This window comes from Triticum aestivum, chromosome 5B (genome assembly GCF_018294505.1).
Source record: "Triticum aestivum cultivar Chinese Spring chromosome 5B, IWGSC CS RefSeq v2.1, whole genome shotgun sequence".
Lineage (NCBI taxonomy): Eukaryota > Viridiplantae > Streptophyta > Magnoliopsida > Poales > Poaceae > Triticum > Triticum aestivum.
Window position 1 is genome coordinate 648,320,839 of NC_057807.1, and position 26,044 is coordinate 648,346,882.

A 26,044-nucleotide genomic window follows, 5' to 3' on the forward strand; every position below is an offset into this window, starting at 1 on the left:
ACTACCGCTCCAGGCGGTACTACCGCTCCAGGCGGTACTACCGCTCCACCCAGCGGTACTGCCGCGCTGCCTGGGGCCCTGACTCCAGGGCGGTACTACCGCTTAGACCCAGCGGTACTGCCGCGCTGCCCAAGGCCCTGTCGCCAGGGCGGTACTACCGCTAGGGAAGGGCGGTACTACCGCTTAGAGCGGTACTACCGCCCCTACTACCTCCCTTAGTGCCGCAAAACCCGACACGAAAAATTCGTTCGAGAATCGAGGCGGAAGTAGCCCAGACACACAGCGGTACTACGGCCGAAACACCCAAGCGGTCGCTCTGAGAGCGGTACTACCGCTCTGAGAGCGGTACTACCGCTGTGGAGTTTTCGGCGGTACTACCGCTGTGGATGCGGTAATACCGCTAGGGCAAAGCAGAGCATAGTAAGGGGAAAACAGCAGCTCCAGAGATGCGGAAGGAAAGACGACGGGTGTGATAATGATGTGTACGTGTGATTCCACCCAAGTCTTACCAAAACGGATCCCCTCTTGATAGTACGGTGACTCCTACGAAACTAGTCCACCAACAACGAAATGAAGGAGCTACACCGTCTTGAATTACAACACCGAGGGGAGGAAATCGTCTCGTGCCAATGGATGAATCTCTGAAAGAACTAACGCACACGATTAGTCCGCACAAGCATTGTCATCAATCACCAAAACATATTGGGAATAAATATGCCCTTACAATCTCCCTCTTTTTGGTGGATTGATGACAATACGGGATTTGCACAATATGAAAGATATAGGATAAGCGCAAAAGTACAACCGTCCTAAAATGTAGAAGGGCTCCCCCTGGATGTGTGCTACTTAGAAAGGTGCTTTGGACTGCACGGCACAGAAGCCAGAAACAATGCTCCCCCTACATTTTAGAGACCAACTACCTAAGCATGATATGAGAGCAACATATATATATAACAAGATAAGCATGGAACTCATAAGCTAGATAGACATAGATAAAGATACGAAGAGATAAGGTAGCATATGTCTCACACCATATGACTCGAGCTTAGGTCTTACTGATAGAACCAGAACTTAGGTCTCACAGACACAAACCAAATAAGACGACAAGCGAAAGCACAAACACAAACGACGAAAGACACAAGACGTAAATCCCTAAACTCTCTCCCCCTTTGGCAGCGAGACACCAAAAAGGAGAGGGAGTGATGCTACGGCTCCAGGTGAAGGTAAACGATGGACACCCATCAGATCTCAGAGGGACCATCTGCGGTGCCATCATCGGCCGGGAAGTGCTCAGCATCAGAATCAGTCTAGGGGCAGTGCTGCTGAATCCACTCCTCCTCCTCAGTAAGCTGATCCTCAGAACCACTAATCACAATAGCACCCATATGATGCATGAGCTCCTTGTGGCGACCTCGAGCCTTCTTCTCAGCCACATGAGTCATGTACTGACCGTGAGATTCCATGCAGAACAGCTTCTCAGAAGGCACGTAGTCATCATCTTCATCCTCAGCCTCAGCCCCAAACTCCTCCTCAGTCTCCATGGCAGCAGCAGATGAAGGAACTCCAGTCCTAGGGGCCTGAGTGCCCCAGTTATCCTTCTTCCTCAGACTCTTGACATCATGAGAAACCAAGTCTCCAAGCTCCAGCACCACCTTGGGATAGATACGATCCCAGGCCTTCTCAATGAGCAGCATAATGAACGGACCATAAATCGGGCACTTGCGCTCGGAGATAGCAGAAACCAGCTCAGACCACATAACATGAGAGATATCCAAGGACTCTCCAGTGCTCTGCCCCTTCTCCCGCTGACAGAAGAGAAGCATGTCCACGAGATAAGAGTGAACCTGGTCCAGATTCCCGATGCGAGGGAAAAGAGTTTCTCTGAAGATACGGTGAAGAATGTCCAGATAGGCAGGCAGCTCATAGGTCTCCTTCTTCGTCTCATGGTTGATCCTCAGATTGCAGTAGGGCCACAGAGCTTGCTTGTGAGTGGCATTGGCACGACGGTGGGGGCGAAAGCCGACAGCAGACTCAAGTCCAAGATCTTCCACCCCAATCAACTGCATGAAAGCTTTCCACTTGACTGACAGCAACTTGCCATTTGTCATCCAAGTCAGAGTCCTATCCTCATCGGTCCCAAGGTGAACCGTGGCATAGAATTGGGCCATAATATCAGCATCATAGTCCTTGTTGAATTGCATGATCCCGAGAATGTTCAGCTGAGTGCACATCTGAAGAGCTTCACCAAAGTAGTCAGGATCATTCTCCATATGCTCGGTGTCGATGAAGTGCACGTTGACATAGAGATTCTTCTTGGCTTTGAGGACATCAAAATAGATGGCAAACTGGAACCTGTTCCAGAATGGACGGTTGACCAAAGTGGGATCTTGGTCGACCTCATACAGGTTGCGGCGGCGCCTTGCCCAGAACTCCTTGGGCGGCATTTCTGGCACGGTTTTGCTTTGCTTTGGCTTGACCCCAGGCTTCTTCGGCAGTTGGGGAGGAGGTTGAGCACTGGAAGATCCTCCGGCAGGCTCAGTGGGCTCAGTGGTGTGGTAGCGCTTGGACGAAGCACGACCGGGGTTGACACGACGAGCCTGATGCTCAGGAACCTCATCACCTGGAACCACACACACAAACACGCAAAACAACCAGAAAGAACAAGCGTAAGCCACAAACACGAACAAAAAGATCACTGAAAGGTTGGAGGATGATGGAACTGGGTAGAGGGCGGTAGTACCGTGACCCTTGAGCGGTAGTACCTCCCCAAGCAGTAGTACCGCTCTGGTAGAGCGGTAGTACCACTCTCAGCAGTAGTACCGCTCTGGGAGAGCAGTAGTACCGCTCGAGGTGGGGAACAACAGTTTCCAACTACCATGGTCAGATCCGGTACTACCGTCCTACCAAATTCAAAAATACTCCAACCAAACACTAATCCAAACAGTCTAGAAGCATTCTCCATCCTACTCAAGCCTAGATCTGGACAAAAATCTAGAGATGCAACTGCTATTGCCCCAAGAACGCTAGATTGGAAATCTAGACAAAAGGAAACAGGGAATGGGGGCAATACCGGCATCCATGGCAAGAGGACAAGGTGGGGATCGATTCCACCGAAGGAAACGGAGAGGAGCGCCCCGGAGAGGGAGATCCGCCGGAGCCCTCCCGCAGTGCCGGTTGCTGAAGAGAGAGACGAACGGGGCGAAGGGGTGAGCGAATGGGTATGGGGGAGAAGAAACTCCCCCTGCCCCCGATATAACCCCCAGCCCGCGCCTCACAGCGGTAGTACCGCTCTGGAGGGCGGTAGTACCGCTAGGAGCGGTAGTACCACTCTGGAGGGCGGTAGTACCGCTGGGAGCGGTAGTACCACTCTGGAGGGCGGTAGTACCACTTCAGCAACCACGCTGCTTCTAGACCAACGGCTAACGCTCAAAAAGAAACGGAAAGCAAAGCCAACAGAACGAGAGGACCGACGCGACAACACACACACACACAACAGACCAGAAACAACTCAAACACAAACAACCACACGAAACAGAGCAAGCTCTGGCCTCTCTCAGGAGAGGGCGGTAGCCAGAGCCACCTATGTTTGAGTCAATTGGTATGGCACCACGAAGAATTATCCTTGGGCCCATGACCAAAACTCGTCTTTGAAGCACAAGTACCATCAAAAATGGCTATTGTGAAAGAGTTGATCATTTTATGCATAATGGGGGGAGGGAAAGTTCATTGAGAGAACAACACTCCCCCTATGTCCATGCCTACATCTAAGCAAGATACCAAGTTGAGTGGGGTGCGGTGTGCAAGGGTTCAAGTCACATTGCTCGAATCAATGATATTTAGCTCATGCCTTAACTCGTGAAATCTTGCTTCATCCAAGGACTTTTTGAAAATATCTGCAAGGTTATCATGAGTGTTGACATACTTGAGCTCGATCTCCCCTCGCCTAATGTGATCCCAGATGAAATGATACCGAATTTCAATATGCTTCGTCTTGAAGTGTTGCACCGGGTTGAGAGAAATCTTGATGGCACTTTCGTTGTCACACCAAAGAGGCACTTTGTCACAAATGACACTGTATTCCTTTAAAGTTTGCCTCATCCTTAAGAGTTGTGCATAACAACTACCGGCCGCCACATATTCCGCTTCCGTGGACGAGAGAGACACACAACTTTGCTTTTTGGAAGACCAACTCACCAAAGAGCACCCAAGAAATTGGCACCCTCCGGAAGTGGACTTCCTATCCACTTTGTCTCCCGCCCAATCGGAATCCGTAAATCCTTCAAGCTTGAAGTCTGCCCCTCTTGGGTACCATAAGCTAAAGTTTGGGGTATGAGCCAAATATCGAAAGATTCGCTTGACCGCCACATAGTGACTTTCCTTCGGTGCGGCTTGAAACTATGCACACATCCCCACACTCAACATGATATCCGGTCTAGATGCACAAAGGTAAAGCAAGGAGCCAATCATGGAGAGATATACCTTTTGATCCACCGCTTTACCATTGGGATCAATGTCAAGTTGGCACTTGGTGGGCATTGGAGTAGTAGCCGGCTTGACATCACTTAGCTTGAATCTTTTTAGCATGTCTTGAGTGTATTTTGCTTGGTTGATGAAGGTTCCTTCTCGTCTTTGTTTAATGTCAAAACCAAGGAAGAACTTCAAATCTCCCATTGAAGACATCTGGAACTTGGAGGTCATGAGAGCGGCAAATTCCTCATTGAAAGCTTTGTTAGGGGAACCAAAGATAATGTCATCAACATATAGTTGGCATACAAACAACTCCCCTTTGACCTTCTTAGTAAAAAGAGTGGGATCGATTAGCCCCACTTCAAATCCACGATCTTGTAACAACTCGGTAAGGTGGTCATACCACGCACGTGGGGCTTGTTTAAGGCCATAGAGTGCCTTATCGAGTTGATACACATGATCCGGGAAGTAGGGATCCTCGAACCCAGGGGGTTGCTTGACATAGACCAACTCATTAATAGGACCATTAAGGAAAGCACTTTTCACATCCATTTGTTGCAACTTAAAGTTGTGATGGGAAGCATAAGCAATCAACAAACGTATGGATTCAAGACGAGCAATGGGAGCAAAGGTTTCACCATAGTCGATACCCTCGACTTGGGAGTAGCCTTGTGCTACCAATCTTGCCTTGTTGCGAATGATGTTCCCATGAGCATCTTGCTTGTTCTTGAAAATCCACTTGGTTCCAATGACGTTGTGGTCCCCCGATGGCCTTGGCACCAATCTCCACACTTTGTTGTACTTGAAGTTGTTGAGTTCTTCATGCATGGCATTGAGCCAATCCGAGTCTTCGAGCGCCTCATAGACCTTTTGGGGTTCAACACAAGAGACAAATACGTGATGTTCACAATAGTTTGCTAATTGTCTACGAGTGCTTACCCCCTTTCTTAGGCTTCCAACCACATTTTCCATGAGATGGCCTTGGGTGGTGAGCTTCGAAGCAATCTTCGCGGCACGACGCTCTAATTCCTCCTCGGATGTGGAAGGAGGAGGGTTAACTTGATTATCTTGAGCACCGTCTTGAGCTTGTTCTTGATCTTGAGCTTGCTCATGATCTTGAACTTGCTCGAGGAGGAGAACTTGACCTTGGGCATCATTTAGAGGTTCACCACCTTTTCGAGGTTGATCTTGCCTTTGGTCTTGTTCACGAGGTTGAGGACCTTCACTTTGTTCTTCGGAAGCATGTGGGTCTTGGGGAGGTGATGGCTCCACTTGAGTGGAGCATTGTCCTTCTCCTTCGGCCACAAGGGGTTCCTCAATGGGTAGGATATGACCAATACCCATTCTTCTTATGGCTTGGGGAGGAATTTCATCACCTACATCACAAGTACCACTTTGCTCCACTTGGGAGCCGTTATTTTCATCAAACTCTACGTTACACGTCTCCTCAATGAGTCCGTTGGACTTGTTGAGAACACGGTAAGCATGAGAGTTTGTAGCATAACCAACAAATATGCCCTCATGAGCTCTAGCTTCAAATTTAGACAAACGAACACCTTTCTTGAGAATGAAACACTTACACCCGAACAGCCTGAAGTACTTGAGATTGGGCTTGTTCCCGGTGAGTATCTCATACGGAGTCTTGTTCAAGCCTTTGCGGAGATAGAGCCGATTGGATGCATGACAGGCTGTGTTGATGGCTTCGGCCCAGAAGTTGTATGGAGACTTGAACTCCGCCATCATGGTCCTTGCCGCATCCATCAACGTCCGGTTCTTTCTCTCCGCAACACCATTTTGTTGAGGGGTATATGGTGCAGAATATTGATGCTTGATCCCTTCATCACTAAGAAACTCATCCAAGGTGTAGTTCTTGAACTCGATGCCGTTGTCACTTCTTATTGTCAAGATCTTTGCATCATGTTCACGTTGAGCTTCATTTGCAAAGTCGATGACGGTTTGTTGGGTCTCACTCTTCCTCTTGAAGAAGTATACCCAAGTGTATCTTGAATAATCATCCACTATCACCAAGCAGTACTTTCTACCCCCAAGACTATCAAAGGATGGGGGCCCAAAGAGGTCCATGTGGAGGAGCTCCAAGGGTCTCTTCGAGTAGATAATAGTCGTGGGAGGGTGAGCCGTCTCATGAAGCTTTCCTTTGATACAAGCACTACAAACACGATCTTTGGCAAAACTAACATTCATTAGTCCATGGACATGGTCCCCCTTGAGAAGACTTTGCAAAGATCTCATATTGACGTGGGCTAAACGGTGATGCCAAAGCCATCCCACATCAATTTTAGCCATTAGGCATGTCGCGGTCTTAGTGGGTTGCTCCGAGAAGTTAACCACATAGAGACCGTTCTCGACATGCCCAACAAAGGCTACTTTAAGAGTCTTGCTCCACAAGAGGGCCACGGTATCAATATCAAAGAAGGTGGCAAAACCCATGAGTGCGAGTTGATGAACGGAAAGTAAATTGAACGCAAGGGACTCAACAAGCATGACTTTCTCGATCGTTAGATAATGAGAAATGACAACCTTGCCAAGACCCAATACCTTATAATGTGAGGCATCACCCCATTCGACATTGGTGGGCATAGATGGGATATTGTGCACGTCCACCACCAAGTCCTTGCTCCCGGTCATATGATTTGTTTCTCCACTATCGAGCAACCATGATCCCCCACCGGAAGCAAACACCTACAAGAGATCAATGCTTGGTTTTAGGTACCCGTTGAGTAATGGGTCCTTTGATGTTAGTAACAAGGGTCTTAGGAACCCAAATAGACCATTAAATGTACTCATAAGGAGAACCAACAAATTTAGCATAAACATGTCCATCACTAGCACGGCACAACACATAAGAGGGGTTAAAGTCGCCGGCTTTGTTGGGAGAGATGGCGTTGCGCTCTTTGGCTTCACCGCTCTTCCTTAGGAGCACCTTCTCCCTCCTTCACAAAGGTTTGCGTGAGCGGAGGAGGTCGATTGGTCTTGCTCTTCTTCTCCTTGTTCTTCTTGTTGTTCTTGGACTTGGGTGCGAACCCAACTCCCTCCTTTCCCACAACTTCCTTTTGATTGCTCAAAAGGTCATTTAGGTTCTTCTCACCTTGTATGCATGACACAAGACCTTTCTCAAGTTGTTCATTCAACTTGGCATTTTCCTCCACAAGATGCACATGCTCACAACATAGGTTAGTAGCATTTGCATTATCAATTAAGACCATGTGAGGAAATGTGGCCTTTTCCTTAGTTAGCTTAACTTGGAGTTGAGCATGAGACTCCTTGAGGGTGGCATGAGCACTTTTCAAGACCTTGTGGGCCTTGTCAAGTACATCAAACTCCTCCATGAGTCTAACATGATCAACCCCAAGTTTAGCCTTCTCGGAAGCTAGAACACGAGACACAACAAGAGCATGATCAAGATCTTTCTTTAGTTTAGCATGACCATCGTTGTGTGACTCCTCAAGAGCCAAACGATGCTCACGCTCTTCCTCAAGAGCATTAGAGAGATCCAATATCTCATCGGCATAGTCACGACTATGACTTTCCATCTTAGTGATGGTTTCTTCATGAGCCTCGATCATGTCATTGGCTTCACCAAGTTGTTCCAAGAGAGCAACGAAATGCTTCTTGGATTTGCCCTTGAGCTTACTCATGAAGGACTCAAATTCATTGATCTCCTCATTAGACCCCTTACCATTATCAAAGTCATCCGTTGAAGGAGGGTTAGGAATAATGGTGGTTTTGATGTTGGGGGTTACCTTGTTGGTGGCCTTAGCCATGAGGCACTTGGCGGTGATGTTCTCGTTAGGTGCATCGAAGAGAGACACCCGAGGAGTTGAGACAATGGCAACGGATGCCATGGCCATTGTTTCACCATCTTCATCATCATCGTCATCCTCACGGTATTCTTCTTGAACCACCAACCCGTGATAAGGAGTCTTCTTGGTGAAGTTGTTCTTGTTGGGGAAGGACTTGGCTTTGTCTTTTCGAATGAACTTGCCACCATTGTCTTCCCGCTTCTCGTATGGACAATCCGCAATGAAATGGCTGACATTGCCACAGTTGAAACAAGTTCTAACTCGTTGCTTCCCTTTGAGGCCACTTGAGTTGTTCTTGTTGAAGTTGGGTCTTGTAGTCTTCTTACTCCAAAATTGTCTTGAGGCAAGAGCCATGTGCTCATGATAATCATACTTCGTGTCCTCGGGGTTGCTCTCCTCATCTTCCTCTTCTTCTTCTTCTTCCACACTAACCTTGGCCTTCAAGGCAAGATTGGGCTTCTTTGCCCTTTGGGAACGGAGCACCGCATTGTCGGCGGTCTTATCCAAGATGTTCATTGCAACAAACTCATCCAACACTTCACCAGAGGTCATGGAGTGGAAGTCCGGTCTTTGGCGGATGACGGAGGACATGGCCTTGTTGTAGGGCATCATGGCCTTGAGGAACTTGCGCTTGATCCAGTTGTCATCCGTGTCCTTACTCCCATGATCTCGGAGTGCGACCGCAAGTTTGGTCACTCTTCGAAAGAGCTCACGAGGTTCTTCATCTTCTTTCATTGCAAACTCATCGGCTTCATCTTGCACCACTTCATAGTTGGAGCGTTGAATGCTAGCACTTCCTCGATACATACACTCGACACACTTCCATGCTTCTTTAGCCATGACATGAGGTCGAAGATGAGGGAGATCTTCGGGAAGGATAGCATCTTGGATGATGAAGAGAGCACTCTCATTGAATTGGTTGTCCACTTCTTCTCGAGGGGTGAAGTTGCTTGGATCATGAGGATAGAAACCTTCTTCAATAATTCTCCAAAGGTTAGTATTCACATGTTTTAAGTGACGCTTGAAGCGATAAACCCAAGAATCATAATCTTCATTTTTCACATATTTAGGAGGAGGACCGGCATGATTCAAATGCGTAGAGGGGATGGTCCTTTATACACCGGGGGTTCCACATGGGCATAGATGCCGGTGCCATTTCTACCACTAGTAGACGAACTCTTTTCACTATTAGCTTCCCCCTTGTCGGGGTTAGCATCCGTCACCTTGTTAGTGGGATCACCCACTTTCATCGGCGAGGTAGATAGTTTGAGTCCCTCTAGGAATTCAGTAAACATGCTTTTAACCTCGGCCGTCATGGAGGTTTTCAATGTGTCTAAAGCCACATTGAATTCCTCATGAGAGACCGAGTCCCCCTTCGGTTGAAGACGAGACGGGATTCACATCGGAGTGCTCCTCCGCACCGTCGTTGGTGTCAACCATACTCTTCGGACGGCAAAGTCCTTAATAAAGAGACGAGGCTCTGATACCAATTGAAAGGATCGATATGGTTGACTAGAGGGGGGTGAATAGGCAACTAACATTTTTTAGACTTTTCTTTAACAAATTAAAACTTGCAATGAAATAGGTTGTCTAGATGTGCAACTACGTGGACAACCTATATGATGCAAAGACAATGAGCACGCAAGCAAGCAATGGATATAACTCGAGTAAGCTTACAAAAGTAAAGGGACAAGATAACCAAGAATGGAGCCGGTGGAGACGAGGATGTGTTACCGAAGTTCCTTCCTTTTAAGGGGAAGTACGTCTCCGTTAGAGTGGTGTGGAGGCACAATGCTCCCCGAGAAGCCACTAGGGCCACCGTAATCTCCTCACGCCCTCACACAATGCGAGATGCCGTGATTCCACTATTGGAGCCCTTGAAGGCGGCAACCGTACCTTTACAAACAAGATTGGGGCAATCTCCACAACAATTGGAGGCTCCCAACAACACCATGAAGCTTCACCACAATGGAGTATGGCTTCGAGGTGACCTCAACCGTCTAGGGTGCTCAACACCCAAGAGTAACAAGATCCGCTAGGGATAAGTGGGGGGAATCAAATTTCTCTTGGTGGAAGTGTAGATCTGGGCCTTCTCAACCAATCCCGAGCAAATCAACAAGTTTGATTAGCTAGGGAGAGAGATCGGGCGAAAATGGAGCTTGGAGCAACAATGGAGCTTTGGGGGAAAGAGGTAGGTCAACTTTGGGGAAGAAGACCCCTTTATATAGTGGGAAGAACAATCCAACCGTTATCCCACTTACCAGCCCCGCACAGAGCGGTACTACCGCTGGGGAAGGGCGGTACTACCGCTCCACCCAGCGGTACTGCCGCGCTGCCTGGGGCCCTGACTCCAGGGCGGTACTACCGCCAGGGAAGAGCGGTACTACCGCTCTTGGCGGTACTACCGCTTAGACCCAACGATACTGCCGCGCTGCCCAGGGCCTCGTCGCCAGGGCGGTACTACCGCTAGGGAAGGGCGGTACTACCGCTTAGAGCGGTACTACCGCCCCTACTACCTCCCTTAGTGCCGCAAAACCCGACACGAAAAATTCGTTCGAGAATCGAGGCGGAAGTAGCCCAGACGCACAGCGGTACTACGGCCGAAACACCCAAGCGGTACTACCGCTCTGAGAGCAGTACTACCGCTTGGAGCAGTACTACCGCTCTGAGAGCGGTACTACCGCTTTGGAGTTTTCGGCGGTACTACCGATGTGGACGCGGTACTACCGCTAGGGCAAAGCAGAGCATAGTAAGGGGAAAACAGCAGCTCCAGAGATGCGGAAGGAAAGACGACGGGTGTGATAATGATGTGTACGTGTGATTCCACCCAAGTCTTACCAAAACGGATCCCCTCTTGATAGTACGGTGACTCCTACGAAACTAGTCCACCAACAACGAAACGAAGGAGCTACACCGTCTTGAATTACAACACCGAGGGGAGGAAATCGTCTCGTGCCAATGGATGAATCTCTGAAAGAACTAACGCACACGATTAGTCCGCACAAGCATTGTCATCAATCACCAAAACATATTGGGAATAAATATGCCCTTACAGGGTGCTACCGGGCCACTACCCAGACCATTCACCTAACCCTAACATCAAAAGTCGGAAGCCCCAGCTGAGCCACATACCGGGTCTGGGGTACAAACCGGTTCGACGCACTCGTGTGTCGTCGCCGCCATCTTCCACAGGTCCGTCTTCAGAGCAAATATTGAGGCTTCTACCTTGTCTGGCCACTCAGCCATCGACGTCACCACGACACCAGAAAACTTCGTCCTCCTGCGCGAGTCCATCGCCACACGTCGGACGCCGAATCTCCACCGTGCCACGCCGTTGAGATACGCCGCCATCAAGTATGATGAAGCACCGCTCCGCCGAGTCCGGCAGGGCTGCTGAAGACCAAGCACCATGGAAGAAGGACTCCGAGGCTGAGCACATAGGTGGCAGAGCGCCAATGCACCACCACCAAACGAACTCCGACCACGCCACCAACCACCGCCAAGCGGGCTAGGGTTAGGGTTAACAAATTAAAACGAACTCCAACCACACCACCAACCGCCACCAGGTGCCATACGTGATGCTTCTCCCGACCGCTGCGTTGATCGCCACCGCGCCCCACCTGCCGCCAGAGCACCGTGGAGCACGTGCTCTTCCCCGTTACGAGCAGGAGGTGATGGACCCGGCTTACAACAACTATGGCATATCGGGTATGTCCATCATCCGGCGCTTTAACTTGACAAAAGACAGGTGCACCGTCGCGGCCATGCGGAGCTGCATCGAGTGGGAACCCGAGTCCTTCCCATTGGCGGCGCCGCTCCTCGGCAAGCCGGTCGTTCCCCTCGGCCTTCTGCCGCCGTCAGCCGACGGAGCCCGCCGTGCCGCTGCCAAAGGAGCAGAGCATGCCACCGTGTGCTGGCTGGACACACAGCCTCCCGACTCTGTTGTTTACGTCGCCCTAGGAAGCGAGGTGCCACTGCGCGTGGAGCAGGTGCACGAGCTGGCCTTCGGGCTAGAGCTCGCCGGGACGCGCTTCCTCTGGGCCCTAAGAAAGCCTAGCGGTGCCGCTGTACTCGACGACGATGGCGTGGACATGCTTCCTCCTGGTTTCCAAGAGCGCACTCGCGGCCAGGGGCTGGTGACCACGGGATGGGTTCCTCAGGTAAACATCCTAGGGCACACGGCCGTGGGCAGGTTCCTGACGCATTGCGGCCGGAACTCGCTGATCGAGGGCCTCATGTTCGGGCACCCACTTGTCATGCTGCCCATCTTCGGCGACCAAGGGCCGAACGCGTGGCAAATGGAGGCGAAGAAGGTGGGGTTGCAGGTGGTGAGGAATCAGGACGACGGGTCGTTCGACCGCCACGGCGTCGCGACAGCGGTCCGGGCCGTCATGGTTGACGAAGAGGCCAGGAGGGGCTTCGTGGCAGGTGCAGCGAAGATGCAGGCGGTAGTAGCTGATACGGAACTTCACGATAGGTACATCGACGAATTTGTCGAGCACCTCAGATCTTACTACGCCGCTTCATGTGCAAACTGATGGCAGCTTCATTTTCAGTGCTGCCGCCTCGAACTCCACCTCCAGCTTGGCTCTTACTTCATGATAAATAAGAAAAGGGATAAGTATATTTTTCGTCCCTCAATTCTCTCAGAAAATAAAAATGGTCCCTCAACTCTCAAACCAGCAAATCTTAGTCCCTCAATTTTTAAAACCGGTTAAGTTCAGTCCCTCATGTCGCTTGAGTGGTTTTTGTGCTGACATGGACATGGTTTTGAGTAAAACCAGACACATTACAGGTTTGACCGCCTGGTCACACAGTTTGATTGCCACATCGTGGAGCCACCACTCGTGCAGGAACTCACGGCAACGGGCGCCGGCCGGAGGGCTGCAGTACCTCCTCGATCAGCAGCTCGTCCCGACAATAGCATCACGCTTGAGCGCCGCCGGTGACACAGAGGAGGCATAGCTAGCTGGTCTCGGTTGTAGCACTTTCCGTCTTGATTGCGTATGTAGTACCGAAGCTAGCTTGGTATCGGCGGGAAGACAACACGTGCGTACAGTAGAGGTGCTGGGTCGATTCACAAGGATGCTAGCTAGCTCTGTACTAGATAAATTTTTGCCGGATTGAAACACGCTCACAAGCAACACACGTAAACGACCCGCCAGCATAGCGAAGGCAGTCGTCGATGATGGAATTGTCGTCCTGCACGCCCAGACTCTCGTCGGGAGAGGAGCCCGTGCCTCAGCCGCATATGCCTGGAGCTCGAGAAGCATGTCCTTGAGCACCTCGACAGTGCAGAGAGCGAAGGCGGACTGCCGAAGTCGAGCCTAGACGTGGATTCGCCCAATAGCAGTCGGTAGTGTCATGCATGAGGTTGCCCATGGACACCCTGGTGACCCTCGAGTTCGCGACGGGTCGATCGCAACCCGTGTGTTGTACGCAGCTACTCCTCCCAGCATGGCGTGGTGGTGCTGTCCTGCTCACCTGTTGGACAACGACTAGGTGGCGACACCGTACGGCCAATCGTGTGAGCGGTCAGGCCAGGAGGCCACGGACAGCGACCGGCGACCGCACAGGTAGGACAGGGAGCAGCGCTTGGTAGAGAAGGGCAGGATCGGCCGCCATGGAGGTCTCCGCCATGCCCAGCTCTTCCTTCTCGGCCTGCTGGGCAAAGCCACTCATTGGAGGTACTATGACGCCGGGCAGGGTGCTGGGCATGGCCTCGGCATCATCAAAGGGCACATCGTAGACCTGCTGTGGGACCCTTGACGCCACGGTTCGAAAATATGGCAGGCGCGCAACAGGTGTTTGATAAAATGCCAACTAAAACCATGCCACGAAACCACCCAACCGACACAAGGGACTAAACTTATCCGGTTTGAAAAGTTAAGGGACTGAGATTTGCTGGTTTCGAAGTTGGGGGACCATTTCCATACTTTTGAAACAATTGAGGGACGAAAAATATACTTTTCCCATAAGAAGAAAATAAATCGCGTGTTTCATGCATTTCTGCTTTACTGCAGCTATTGTATCTTTGACCTTTAGAGTTTTTATATTGTCGAAAGTTAATCTTTAGAGCTGAGTTACATACAGTACTCACTCTGTTCTTCTAACTTGTTTCTAAATCACACGTATGTGTTTGTTCATTTGGAAGAAAACTCCCTGACAGGCAGGCCCCCGCGTCGCTCCCACAGGGGCGACTCGGATGGCGTAACCCTAGCCCGCCGGCGGCCCTTGGCCGCCGGTGAAGGTGGCGGCGAGGATCTGGCCGCCTCGTTCTTCCTCGGTGGGCTTTGGATCCATGGCGGCGGCCTCGGCTGGTGGATCGACGCCGGGTTTGCGGTGACCGGTGCTCGTTGGTGTTGGCCGCTCTTCCTCGGCGGCGGGGGCAGCGAGGCGATGGCGGGTGGCTGCTGTGGTGCGGGCGTATCGACGGCGCCCGATCCAGATCTGAAAGCCTCCGTCTACTTCAACCAGGGCTGCCTCCGATGGTCCTGATTTGGGCGGCCTTTGTCGCCGTAGTTGTACTTGTTGGGCGGCTGGAGGTGGGAGGTGACTCTGGAGAAGTCCGAGGCCAGCAGTGCTGGCCACGACGGCAGCGACGCCCGAGGGCGTCGTACCCTTCTTGTAGGCGCCGTCCAGGTCGCCTCCTTCCCCTCTTCCTTCCACCCAGCTCGTATGCCGAGCGAAAGCCCAAATCCTTGCCGGATCGAATGACAGCGGCGCTCCGGGCGTCGTCACCCTCTTGGGGGTGTCGTTCGTGGTGAGCTTGGGGTGGATGTGATGCTTTGGTTGCTTGGCGGCGGTTGGTGGCGTGGTCGGAGTTCGTTTGGTGGCGGTGCGTTGGCGCTCTGCCACCTATGTGCTCAGCCTCGGAGTCCTTCTTGCACGGTGCTTGGTCTTCAGCAGCCCTGCCGGACTTGGCGGAGCGGTGCTTCATCCTACTCCTTGATGGCGGCGTATCTCGACGGCGTGGCAAGGTGGAGATTCGGCGTCCGACGTGTGGCGATGGACTCGCGCAGGAGGATGAAGTTGTCTGGTGTCGTGGTGACGTTGATGGCTGAGTGGCCAGACAAGGTAGAAGCCTCAATATTTGCTCTGAAGACGGACCTGTGGAAGATGGTGGCGACGACACACGAGTGTGTCGAACCGGTTTGTACCCCAGACCCGGTATGTGGCTCAGCTGGGGCTTCCGACTTTTGATGTTAGGGTTAGGTGAATGGTCTGGGTAGTGGCCCGGCTAGCACCCTGTAAGGGCATATTTATTCCCAATATGTTTTGGTGATTGATGACAATGCTTGTGCGGACTAATCGTGTGCGTTAGTTCTTTCAGAGATTCATCCATTGGCACGAGACGATTTCCTCCCCTCGGTGTTGTAATTCAAGATAGTGTAGCTCCTTCGTTTCGTTGTTGGTGGACTAGTTTTGTAGGAGTCACCGTACTATCAAGAGGGGATCCGTTTTGGTAAGACTTGGGTGGAATCACATGTACACATCATTATCACACCCGTCGTCTTTCCTTCCGCATCTCTGGAGCTGCTGTTTTCCCCTCACTATGCTCTGCTTTGCCCTAGCGGTAGTACTGCGTCCACATCGGTAGTACCGCCGAAAACTCCACAGCGGTAGTACCGCTCTCAGAGCGGTAGTACCGCTTGGGTGTTTCGGCCGTAGTACCGCTGTGCGTCTGGGCTACTTCCGCCTCGATTCTCGAATGAATTTTTTGTGTCGGGTTTTGCGGCACTAAGGGAGGTAGTAGGGGCAGTAGTACCGCTCTAAGCGGTAGTACCGCCCTTCCCTAGCGGTAGTACCGCCCTGGCGATAGGGCCCTGGGCAGCGCGGCAGTACCGCTGGGTCTAAGCGGTAGTACCGCCCGGAGCGGTAGTATCGCTCTTCCCTGGCGGTAGTACCGCCCTGGAGTCAGGGCCCCAGGCAGCGCGGCAGTACCGCTGGGTGGAGCGGTAGTACCGCCCGGAGCGGTAGTACCACCCTTCCCCAGCGGTAGTACCGCTCTGTGCGGGGCTGGTAAGTGGGATAACGGTTGGATTGTTCTTCCCACTATATAAAGGGGTCTTCTTCCCCAAAGTTGACCTACCTCTTTCCCCCAAAGCTCCATTGTTGCTCCAAGCTCCATTTTCACCCGATCTCTCTCCCTAGCCAATCAAACTTGTTGATTTGCTCGGGATTGGTTGAGAAGGCCCAGATCTACACTTCCACCCAGAGAAATTTGATTCCCCCCACTTATCCCTAGCGGATCTTGTTACTCTCGGGTGTTGAGCACCCTAGACGGTTGAGGTCACCTCGAAGCCATACTCCATTGTGGTGAAGCTTCATGGTGTTGTTGGGAGCCTCCAATTGTTGTGGTGATTGCCCCAATCTTGTTTGTAAAGGTCCGGTTGCCGCCTTCAAGGGCTCCAATAGTGGAATCATGGCATCTCGCATTGTGTGAGGGCATCTCGCATAGTGTGAGGGCATTGTGCCTCCACACCGCTCTAACGGAGACGTACTTCCCCTAAAAAGGAAGGAACTTCGGTAACACATCCTCGTCTCCACCGGCTCCACTCTTGGTTATCTTGTCCCTTTACTTTTGCAAGCTTACTCGAGTTATATCCATTTCTTGCTTGCGTGCTCATTGTCTTTGCATCATATAGGTTGTCCACGTAGTTGCACATCTAGACAACCTATTTCATTGCAAGTTTTAATTTGTTAAAGAAAAGTCTAAAAATTGTTAGTTGCCTATTCACCCCCCTCCAGTGGCGATGAGGGAGAGGAGAGGTGGGGGGAGGGCCGGCGGCGGGCTAGGGTTACGCCGCCCGAGTCGCCCCTGTGGGAGCGACGCGGGGGCCTGCCTATTAGGGAGTTTTCTTCCAAATGAACAAACACATACGTGTGATTTAGAAACAAGTTAGAAGAACGAAGTGAGTATTGTATGTAACTCAGCTCTAAAGATTAACTTTTGACAATATAAAAACTCTAAAGGTCAAAGATACAATAGCTGCAGTAAAGCAGAAAGGCATGAAACACGCGATTTATTTTCTTCTTATGGGAAAAGTATATTTTTCGTCCCTCAATTGTTTCAAAAGTATGGAGATGGTCCCCCAACTTCGAAACCAGCAAATCTCAGTCCCTTAACTTTTCAAACCGGATAACTTTAGTCCCTTGTGTCGGTTGGGTGGTTTCGTGGCATGGTTTTAGTTGGCATTTTATCAAACACCTGTTGCGCGCCTGCCATATTTTTGAACCGTGGCATCAAGGGTCCCACAGCAGGTCTACGATGTGCCCTTTGATGATGCCGAGGCCACGCCCAGCACCCTGCCCGGCGTCATAGTACCTCCGATGAGTGGCTTTGCCCAGCAGGCCGAGAAGGAAGAGCTAGGCATGGCGGAGACCTCCATGGCGGCCGATCCTGCCCTTCTCTACCAAGCGCTGCCCCCTGTCCTACCTGTGCGGTCGCCGGTCGCTGTCCGTGGCCTCCTGGCCTGACCGCTCACACGATTGGCCGTACGGTGTCGCCGCCTAGTCGTTGTCCAACAGGTGAGCAGGACAGCACCACCACGCCACACTGGGAGGAGTAGCTGCGTACAACACGCGGGTTGCGATCGACCCGTCGCGAACTCGAGGGTCACCAGGGTGTCCATGGGCAACCTCATGCATGACACTATCGGCTGCTACTGGGCGAATCCACGTCTAGGCTCGACTTCGGCAGTCCGCCTTCGCTCTCTGCACTGTCGAGGTGCTCAAGGACATGCTTCTCGAGCTCCAGGCATATGCGGCTGAGGCACGGGCTCCTCTCCCGACGAGAGTCTGGGCGTGCAGGACGACAATTCCATCATCGATGACTGCCTTCACTATGCTGGCGGGTCGTTTATGTGTGTTGCTTGTGAGCGTGTTTCAATCCGGCGAAAATTTATCTAGTACGGAGCTAGCTAGCATCCTTGTGAATCGACCCAGCACCTCTACTGTACGCACGTGTTGTCTTCCCGCCGAAACCAAGCTAGCTTCAGTACTACATACGGAATCAAGACGGAAAGTGCTGCAACCGAGACCAGCTAGCTACGCCTCCTCTGTGTCGCCGGCGGCGCTCAGGCGTGATGCTATTGCCGGGACGAGCTGCTGATCGAGGAGGTACTGCAGCCCTCCGGCCAGCGCCCGTTGCCGCGAGTTCCTGCACGAGCGGTGGCTCCACGATGTGGCAGTCAAACTGTGTGACCAGGCGGTCAAACCTGTAATGTGTCTGGTTTTACTCAAAACCATGTCCATGTCAGTACAAAAACCACTCAAGCGACATGAGGGACTGAACTTAACCGGTTTTAAAAATTGAGGGACTAAGATTTGCTGGTTTGAGAGTTGAGGGACCATTTTTATTTTTTTGAGAGAATTGAGGGACGAAAAATATACTTATCCCTTTTATTATTTATCATGAAGTAAGAGCCAAGCTGGAGGTGGAGTTCGAGGCGGCAGCACTGAAAATGAAGCTGCAATCAGTTTGCACATGAAGCGGCGTAGTAAGATCTAAGGTGCTCGAAAAATTCGTCGATGTACCTATCGTGAAGTTCCGTATCAGCTACTACCGCCTGCATCTTCGCTGCACCTGCCACGAAGCCCCTCCTGGCCTCTTCGTCAACCATGACGGCCCGGACCGCTGTCGCGACGCCGTGGCGGTCGAACGACTCGTCGTCCTGATTCCTCGCCACCTGCAAACCCACCTTCTTCGCCTCCATTTGCCGCGCGTTCGGCCCTTGGTCGCCGAAGATGGGCAGAAGGACAAGCGGGTGCCCGAACATGAGGCCCTCGATCAGCGAGTTCCGGCCGCAATGCGTCAAGAACCCGCCCACGGTCATGTGCCCCAGGATGTTTACCTGAGGAACCCATCCCGTGGTCACCAGCCCCTGGCCGCGAGTGCGCTCTTGGAAACCAGGAGGAAGCATGTCCACGCCATCGTCGTCGAGTACAGCGGCACCGCTAGGCTTTCTCAGGGCCCAGAGGAAGCGTGTCCCGGCGAGCTCCAGCCCGAAGGCCAGATCGTGCACCTGCTCCACGCGCAGCGGCACCTCGCTTCCTAGGGCGACGTAAACAACGGAGTCGGGAGGCTGCGCGTCCAGCCAGCGCACGGTGGCATGCTCTGCTCCTTTGGCAGCGGCACGGCAGGCTCCATCGGCTGACGGCGGCAGCAGGCCGAGGGGAACGACCGGCTTGCCGAGGAGCGGCGCCGCCAGTGGGAAGGACTCGGGTTCCCACTCGATGCAACTCCGCATGGCCGCGACGGTGCACCTTTCTTTTGTCAAGTTAAAGCGCCAGATGATGGACATACCCGATATGCCATAGTTGTTGTAAGTCGGGTCCATCACCTCCTGCTCGTAACGGGGAAGATCATGTGCTCCACGGTGCTCCGGCGGTAGGTGGGCGCAGTGGCGATCAATGCAGCGGTCTGGAGAAGCATCGCGCATGGCACCTGGTGGCGGTTGGTGGCGTGGTCGGAGTTCGTTTTAATTTGTTAACCCTAACCCTAGCCCGCTTGGCGGCGGTTGGTGGCGTGGTCGGAGTTCGTTTGGTGGCGGTGCGTTGGCGCTCTGCCACCTATGTGCTCAGCCTCGGAGTCCTTCTTCCACGGTGCTTGGTCTTCAGCAGCCCTGTCGGACTCGGTGGAGCGGTGCTTCATCCTACTCCTTGATGGCGGCGTATCTCGACGGTGTGGCACGGTGGAGATTCGGCGTCCGACGTGTGGCGATGGACTCGCGCAGGAGGACGAAGTTGTCTGGTGTCGTGGTGACGTCGATGGCTGAGTGGCCAGACAAGGTAGAAGCCTCAATATTTGCTCTAAAGACGGACCTGTGGAAGATGGCGGCGACGACACACGAGTGCGTCGAACCGGTTTGTACCCCAGACCCGGTATGTGGCTCAGCTGGGGCTTCCGACTTTTGATGTTAGGGTTAGGTGAATGGTCTGGGTAGTGGCCCGGCTAGCACCCTGTAAGGGCATATTTATTCCCAATATGTTTTGGTGATTGATGACAATGCTTGTGCGGACTAATCGTGTGCGTTAGTTCTTTCAGAGATTCATCCATTGGCACGAGACGATTTCCTCCCCTCGGTGTTGTAATTCAAGACGGTGTAGCTCCTTCGTTTCGTTGTTGGTGGACTAGTTTCGTAGGAGTCACCGTACTACCAAGAGGGGGTCCATTTTGGTAAGACTTGGGTGGAATCACACGTACACATCATTATCACACCCGTCGTCTTTCCTTCCGCATCTCTGGAGCTGCTGTTTTCCCCTTACTATGCTCTGCTTTGCCCTAGCGGTAGTACCGCGTCCACATCGGTAGTACCGCCAAAAACTCCACAGCGGTAGTACTGCTCTCAGAGCGGTAGTACCGCTCCAAGTGGTAGTACCGCTCTCAGAGCGGTAGTACCGCTCTCAGAGCGGTAGTACCGCTTGGGTGTTTCGGACGTAGTACCGCTGTGCGTCTGGGCTACTTCCGCCTCGATTCTCGAACGAATTTTTCGTGTCGGGTTTTGCGGCACTAAGGGAGGTAGTAGGGGCGGTAGTACCGCTCTAAGCGGTAGTACTGCCCTTCCCTAGCGGTAGTACCGCCCTGGCGACAAGGCCCTGGGCAGCGCGGCAGTACCGCTGGGTCTAAGCGGTAGTACCGCCCAGAGCGGTAGTACCGCTCTTCCCTGGCGGTAGTACCGCCCTGGAGTCAGGGTCCCAGGCAGCGCGGCAGTACCGCTGGGTGGAGTGGTAGTACCGCCCGGAGCGGTAGTACCGCCCTTCCCCAGCGGTAGTACCGCTCTGTGCGGGCCTGATAAGTGGATAACGGTTGGATTGTTCTTCCCACTATATAAAGGGGTCTTCTTCCCCAAAGTTGACCTACCTCTTTCCCCCAAAGCTCCATTGTTGCTCCAAGCTCAATTTTCGCCCGATCTCTCTCCCTAGCCAATCAAACTTGTTGATTTGCTCGGGATTGGTTGAGAAGGCCCAGATCTACACTTCCACCAAGAGAAATTTGATTCCCCCCCCCTTATCCCTAGCGGATCTTGTTACTCTTGGGTGTTGAGCACCCTAGATGGTCGAGGTCACCTCAAAACCATACTCCATTGTGGTGAAGCTTCGTGGTGTTGTTGGGAGCCTCCAATTGTTGTGGAGATTGCCCCAATCTTGTTTGTAAAGGTCCGGTTGCCGCCTTCAAGGGCTCCAATAGTGGAATCACGGCATCTCGCATTGTGTGAGGGCGTGAGGAGATTACGGTGGCCCTAGTGGCTTCTTGGGGAGCATTGTGCCTCCACACCGCTCTAACGGAGACGTACTTCCCCTTAAAAGGAAGGAACTTCGGTAACACATCCTCGTCTCCACCGGCTCCACTCTTGATTATCTTGTCCCTTTACTTTTGCAAGCGTACTCGAGTTATATCCATTGCGTGCTTGCGTGCTCATTGTCTTTGCATCATATAGGTTGTCCACGTAGTTGCACATCTAGACAACCTATTTCATTGCAAGTTTTAATTTGTTAAAGAAAAGTCTAAAAATTGTTAGTTGCCTATTCACCCCCCCCCCCCTCCGGTGGCGATGAGGGAGAGGAGAGGTGGGGGGAGGGCCGGCGGCAGGCTAGGGTTACGCCGCCCGAGTCGCCCCTGTGGGAGCGACGCGGGGGCCTACCTGTCAGGGAGTTTTCTTCCAAATGAACAAACACATACGTGTGATTTAGAAACAAGTTAGAAGAACGGAGTGAGTACTGTATGTAACTCAGCTCTAAAGATTAACTTTTGACAATATAAAAACTCTAAAGGTCAAAGATACAATAGCTGCAGTAAAGCAGAAAGGCATGAAACACGCGATTTATTTTCTTCGTATGGGAAAAGTATATTTTTCGTCCCTCAATTGTTTCAAAAGTATGGAAATGGTCCCCCAACTTCGAAACCAGCAAATCTCAGTCCCTTAACTTTTCAAACCGGATAACTTTAGTCCCTTGTGTCGGTTGGGTGGTTTCCTGGCATGGTTTTAGTTGGCATTTTATCAAACACCTGTTGCGCGCCTGCCATATTTTCGAACCGTGGCGTCAAGGGTCCCACAGCAGGTCTACGATGTGCCCTTTGATGATGCCGAGGCCACGCCCAGCACCCTGCCCGGCGTCATAGTACCTCCGATGAGTGGCTTTGCCCAGCAGGCCGAGAAGGAAGAGCTGGGCATGGCGGAGACCTCCATGGCGGCCGATCCTGCCCTTCTCTACCAAGTGCTGCTCCCTGTCCTACATGTGCGGTCGCCGGTCGCTGTCCTTGGCCTCCTGGCCTGACCGCTCACACGATTGGCCGTACGGTGTCGCCGCCTAGTCGTTGTCCAACAGGTGAGCAGGACAGCACCACCACGCCATGCTGGGAGGAGTAGCTGCGTACAACACGCGGGTTGCGATCGACCCGTCGCGAACTCGAGGGTCACGAGGGTGTCCATGGGCAACCTCATGCATGACACTATCGGCTGCTACTGGGCGAATCCATGTCTAGGCTCGACTTCGGCAGTCCGCCTTCGCTCTTTGCACTGTCGAGGTGCTCAAGGACATGCTTCTCGAGCACCAGGCATATGCGGCTGAGGCACGGGCTCCTCTCCCGACGAGAGTCTGGGCGTGCAGGACGACAATTCCATCATCGACGACTGCCTTCGCTATGCTGGCGGGTTGTTTACGTGTGTTGCTTGTGAGCGTGTTTCAATCCAGCGAAAATTTATCTAGTACGGAGCTAGCTAGCATCCTTGTGAATCGACCCAGCACCTCTACTGTACGCACGTGTTGTCTTCCCGCCGATACCAAGCTAGCTTCGGTACTACATACGCAATCAAGACGGAAAGTGCTGCAACCGAGACCAGCTAGCTACGCCTCCTCTGTGTCGCCGGCGGCGCTCAGGCGTGATGCTATTGCCGGGACGAGCTGCTGATCGAGGAGGTACTGCAGCCCTCCGGCCGGCGCCCGTTGCCGCGAGTTCCTGCACGAGCGGTGGCTCCACGACGTGGCAGTCAAACTGTATGACCAGGCGGTCAAACCTGTAATGTGTCTGGTTTTACTCAAAACCATGTCCACGTCAGCACAAAAACCACTCAAGCGACATGAGGGACTGAACTTAACCGGTTTTAAAAATTGAGGGACTAAGATTTGCTGGTTTGAGAGTTGAGGGACCATTTTTATCCTTTTTGAGAGAATTGAGGAACGAAAAATATACTTATCCCTTTTCTTATTTATCATGAAGTAAGAGCCAAGCTGGAGGTGGAGTTCGAGGCGGCAGCACTGAAAATGAAGCTGCCATCAGTTTGCACATGAAGCGGCGTAGTAAGATCTGAGGTGCTTGACAAATTCGTCGATGTACCTATCGTGAAGTTCCGTATCAGCTACTACCGCCTGCATCTTCGCTGCACCTGCCACGAAGCCCCTCCTGGCCTCTTCGTCAACCATGACGGCCCGGACCGCTGTCGCGACGCCGTGGCGGTCGAACGACCCGTCGTCCTGATTCCTCGCCACCTGCAACCCCACGTTCTTCGCCTCCATTTGCCGCGCGTTTGGCCCTTGGTCGCCGAAGATGGGCAGCATGACAAGCGGGTGCCCGAACATGAGGCCCTCGATCAGCGAGTTCCGGCCGCAATGTGTCAGGAACCCGCCCACGGCCGTGTGCCCCAGGATGTTTACCTGAGGAACCCATCCCGTGGTCACCAGCCCCTGGCCGCGAGTGCGCTCTTGGAAACCAGGAGGAAGCATGTCCACGCCATCGTCGTCGAGTACAGCGGCACCGCTAGGCTTTCTCAGGGCCCAGAGGAAGCGCGTCCCGGCGAGCTCCAGCCCGAAGGCCAGCTCGTGCACCTGCTCCACGCGCAGCGGCACCTCGCTTCCTAGGGCGACGTAAACAACGGAGTCGGGAGGCTGCGCGTCCAGCCAGCGCACGGTGGCATGCTCTGCTCCTTTGGCAGCGGCACGGCGGGCTCCGTCGGCTGACGGCGGCAGAAGGCCGAGGGGAACGACCGGCTTGCCGAGGAGCGGCGCCGCCAGTGGGAAGGACTCGGGTTCCCACTCGATGCAGCTCCGCATGGCCGCGACGGTGCACCTGTCTTTTGTCAAGTTAAAGCGCCGGATGATGGACATACCCGATATGCCATAGTTGTTGTAAGCCGGGTCCATCACCTCCTGCTCGTAACGGGGAAGATCACGTGCTCCACGGTGCTCCGGCGGCAGGTGGGGCGCGGTGGCGATCAACGCAGCGGTCGGGAGAAGCATCGCGCATGGCACCTGGTGCTCTAGGGCGGCGGCGGCTGCCCAGTGGTGGAAAGAGTCGGCGATGATCCAGTGAGGCCGCGTGGTCTCGTCGGCGCACGCGGCGGCCAGGAACTCCGCGAACGGCGCGGCGAGGCCGTCGAAGGCCTTCCAGTGGAGCTCGCGGTCGTCGTCGGGGACGTCGTTGGTGGACTCGGCGCCGTCGGCGAGGTCGTCGACGCGCGGGAGAGGGAGCGCGACGAGGTCCACGCGCGGCGCCGCCGCGGGGCGCAGCGGGAGCGGGAGGCGGGCGAGATTGCGCGGCGTGGAGACATAGGACACGCGGTGGCCCCGCGCGGCGAGCCGCTCGGAGAGTTCCAGGTACGGGAGCATGTGGCCGAATGCGAGCCACGGGACGATCACAATGCGCAGCGGCGAGCATGAGGACACGGCGTCCATGGCGAAGAGATCAGGAGCGTGGCTAGAAGAACCGGGAGGTTAGCTTTGTGGTGCCCAGTGCTCTGCTCCGCTCACACGGTAGTAATATTTGTTGGCTCGGCGTGTAGCTATTGTCGATCAACGTTTATACGTACATTCCAGTCCACTGCAGTACGTAGGAGTGTGCAACTTGGCCTCACCGTGCGTGTTCTGCACGGCAAGTACATGCATGGATGGTCATTGGTCAATCTCTCCACGTGGACAAAGTGTAGAAATGGTTGTCAGAGTCTGGATCATGCGCATATAAATGAGACTGGATACGTGTCTTATGAAAAGGAAGTGAGGTCCTCCTTGGAAAAAAATGCTAGACATACAAATAAATACATAAGTTTACAAACTTTTTTTATCTACTACTCCCTCCGTCCTTTAAAGAGTGTACTCCCAACTTTGTTGGAGGGTCAAACTATTTCAAAGTTTGACCGAGTTTGTGCAAAAATATATCAATGTTTGTGAAATCAAATAGGTATATGATGAAAGTATATTTTATCACAAATCTAATGCTACTAATTTGATGGCATAAATGTTGATGTATTATTATATAAACACGGTCAAATATAAAAAAGTTTGACTTTCCAAAAAAGTTAGAAGTACACTCTTTAAAGGACGGAGGGAGCTGCCTCCCCACCTATTGACCAATTAAGTTAATCCTCTTTAAAAAACCATGCAACTCATTTGTACGTGTAGCATTACTGATTCTCGATAATCCGAATAGTACAAATGCCGTATGCTAATGAATTTCAAAATAGTCAAGTATGTTACTTTCATTCTTGTACAGTCGTTAGACAGCACCGTAGCCTAAACGCCACGTGTGTGTTTTTGTTCATTCCATTCTTGCAAGGAAAATACTCTTATGTAGACTTTTTAGATGATAAATCTATTGTATACCAAAAATAAATGTCGGGTTAACCAGAAAAAATATAGAAAATCGCATTAAATTATAAACATCCAACCATTGATTTTATTGAAATTTTAACACCACCCTTGATCGAGGTAATACTTTTACCAACTGAATTCGTAGCAGAAGTCTCAACATCAACCCTCCG

General features: G+C 52.4%; 2 protein-coding genes and 1 pseudogene across 2 annotated transcripts in view; 1 reads left to right on the plus strand and 2 right to left on the minus strand.

Annotated features, from left to right (window-relative positions):
• The window catches only part of LOC123115173 (UDP-glycosyltransferase 91D2-like), a 93,737-nt gene extending 80,838 nt beyond the window's left edge, over nt 1-12,899 (plus strand). The window contains exon 2 of the mRNA XM_044536412.1: nt 11,855-12,899. Within this exon, the coding sequence (XP_044392347.1) occupies nt 11,855-12,826 (972 nt within the window). The 3' untranslated portion in view covers nt 12,827-12,899. The remainder of the gene's footprint in view (nt 1-11,854) is intronic.
• Nucleotides 12,900-18,766: 5,867 nt separating this feature from the next.
• LOC123115174 (UDP-glycosyltransferase 91D2-like) lies at nt 18,767-22,480 on the minus strand (annotated as a pseudogene).
• Nucleotides 22,481-23,464: 984 nt separating this feature from the next.
• LOC123113884 (UDP-glycosyltransferase 91D2) lies at nt 23,465-25,271 on the minus strand. The gene is made up of 2 exons (XM_044535205.1): nt 23,629-25,271; nt 23,465-23,549 (listed from the first exon to the last, which is right to left on the minus strand). Exons 1-2 carry the CDS (start codon nt 24,960-24,962, stop codon nt 23,504-23,506), a joined length of 1,380 nt encoding a protein of 459 aa, XP_044391140.1. The 5' UTR covers nt 24,963-25,271; the 3' UTR covers nt 23,465-23,503.
• Nucleotides 25,272-26,044: the final 773 nt, after the last annotated feature.

Coding starts and splice junctions, on each gene's coding strand:
- LOC123113884 (XM_044535205.1), bottom strand. CDS start 24,962: ATGGACGCCGTGTCCTCATGCTCGCCGCTGCGCATTGTGATCGTCCCG. Junction 23,550..23,628: donor GATACGGAACTTCACGATAG/GTACATCGACGA, acceptor CTTCATTTTCAG/TGCTGCCGCCTCGAACTCCA.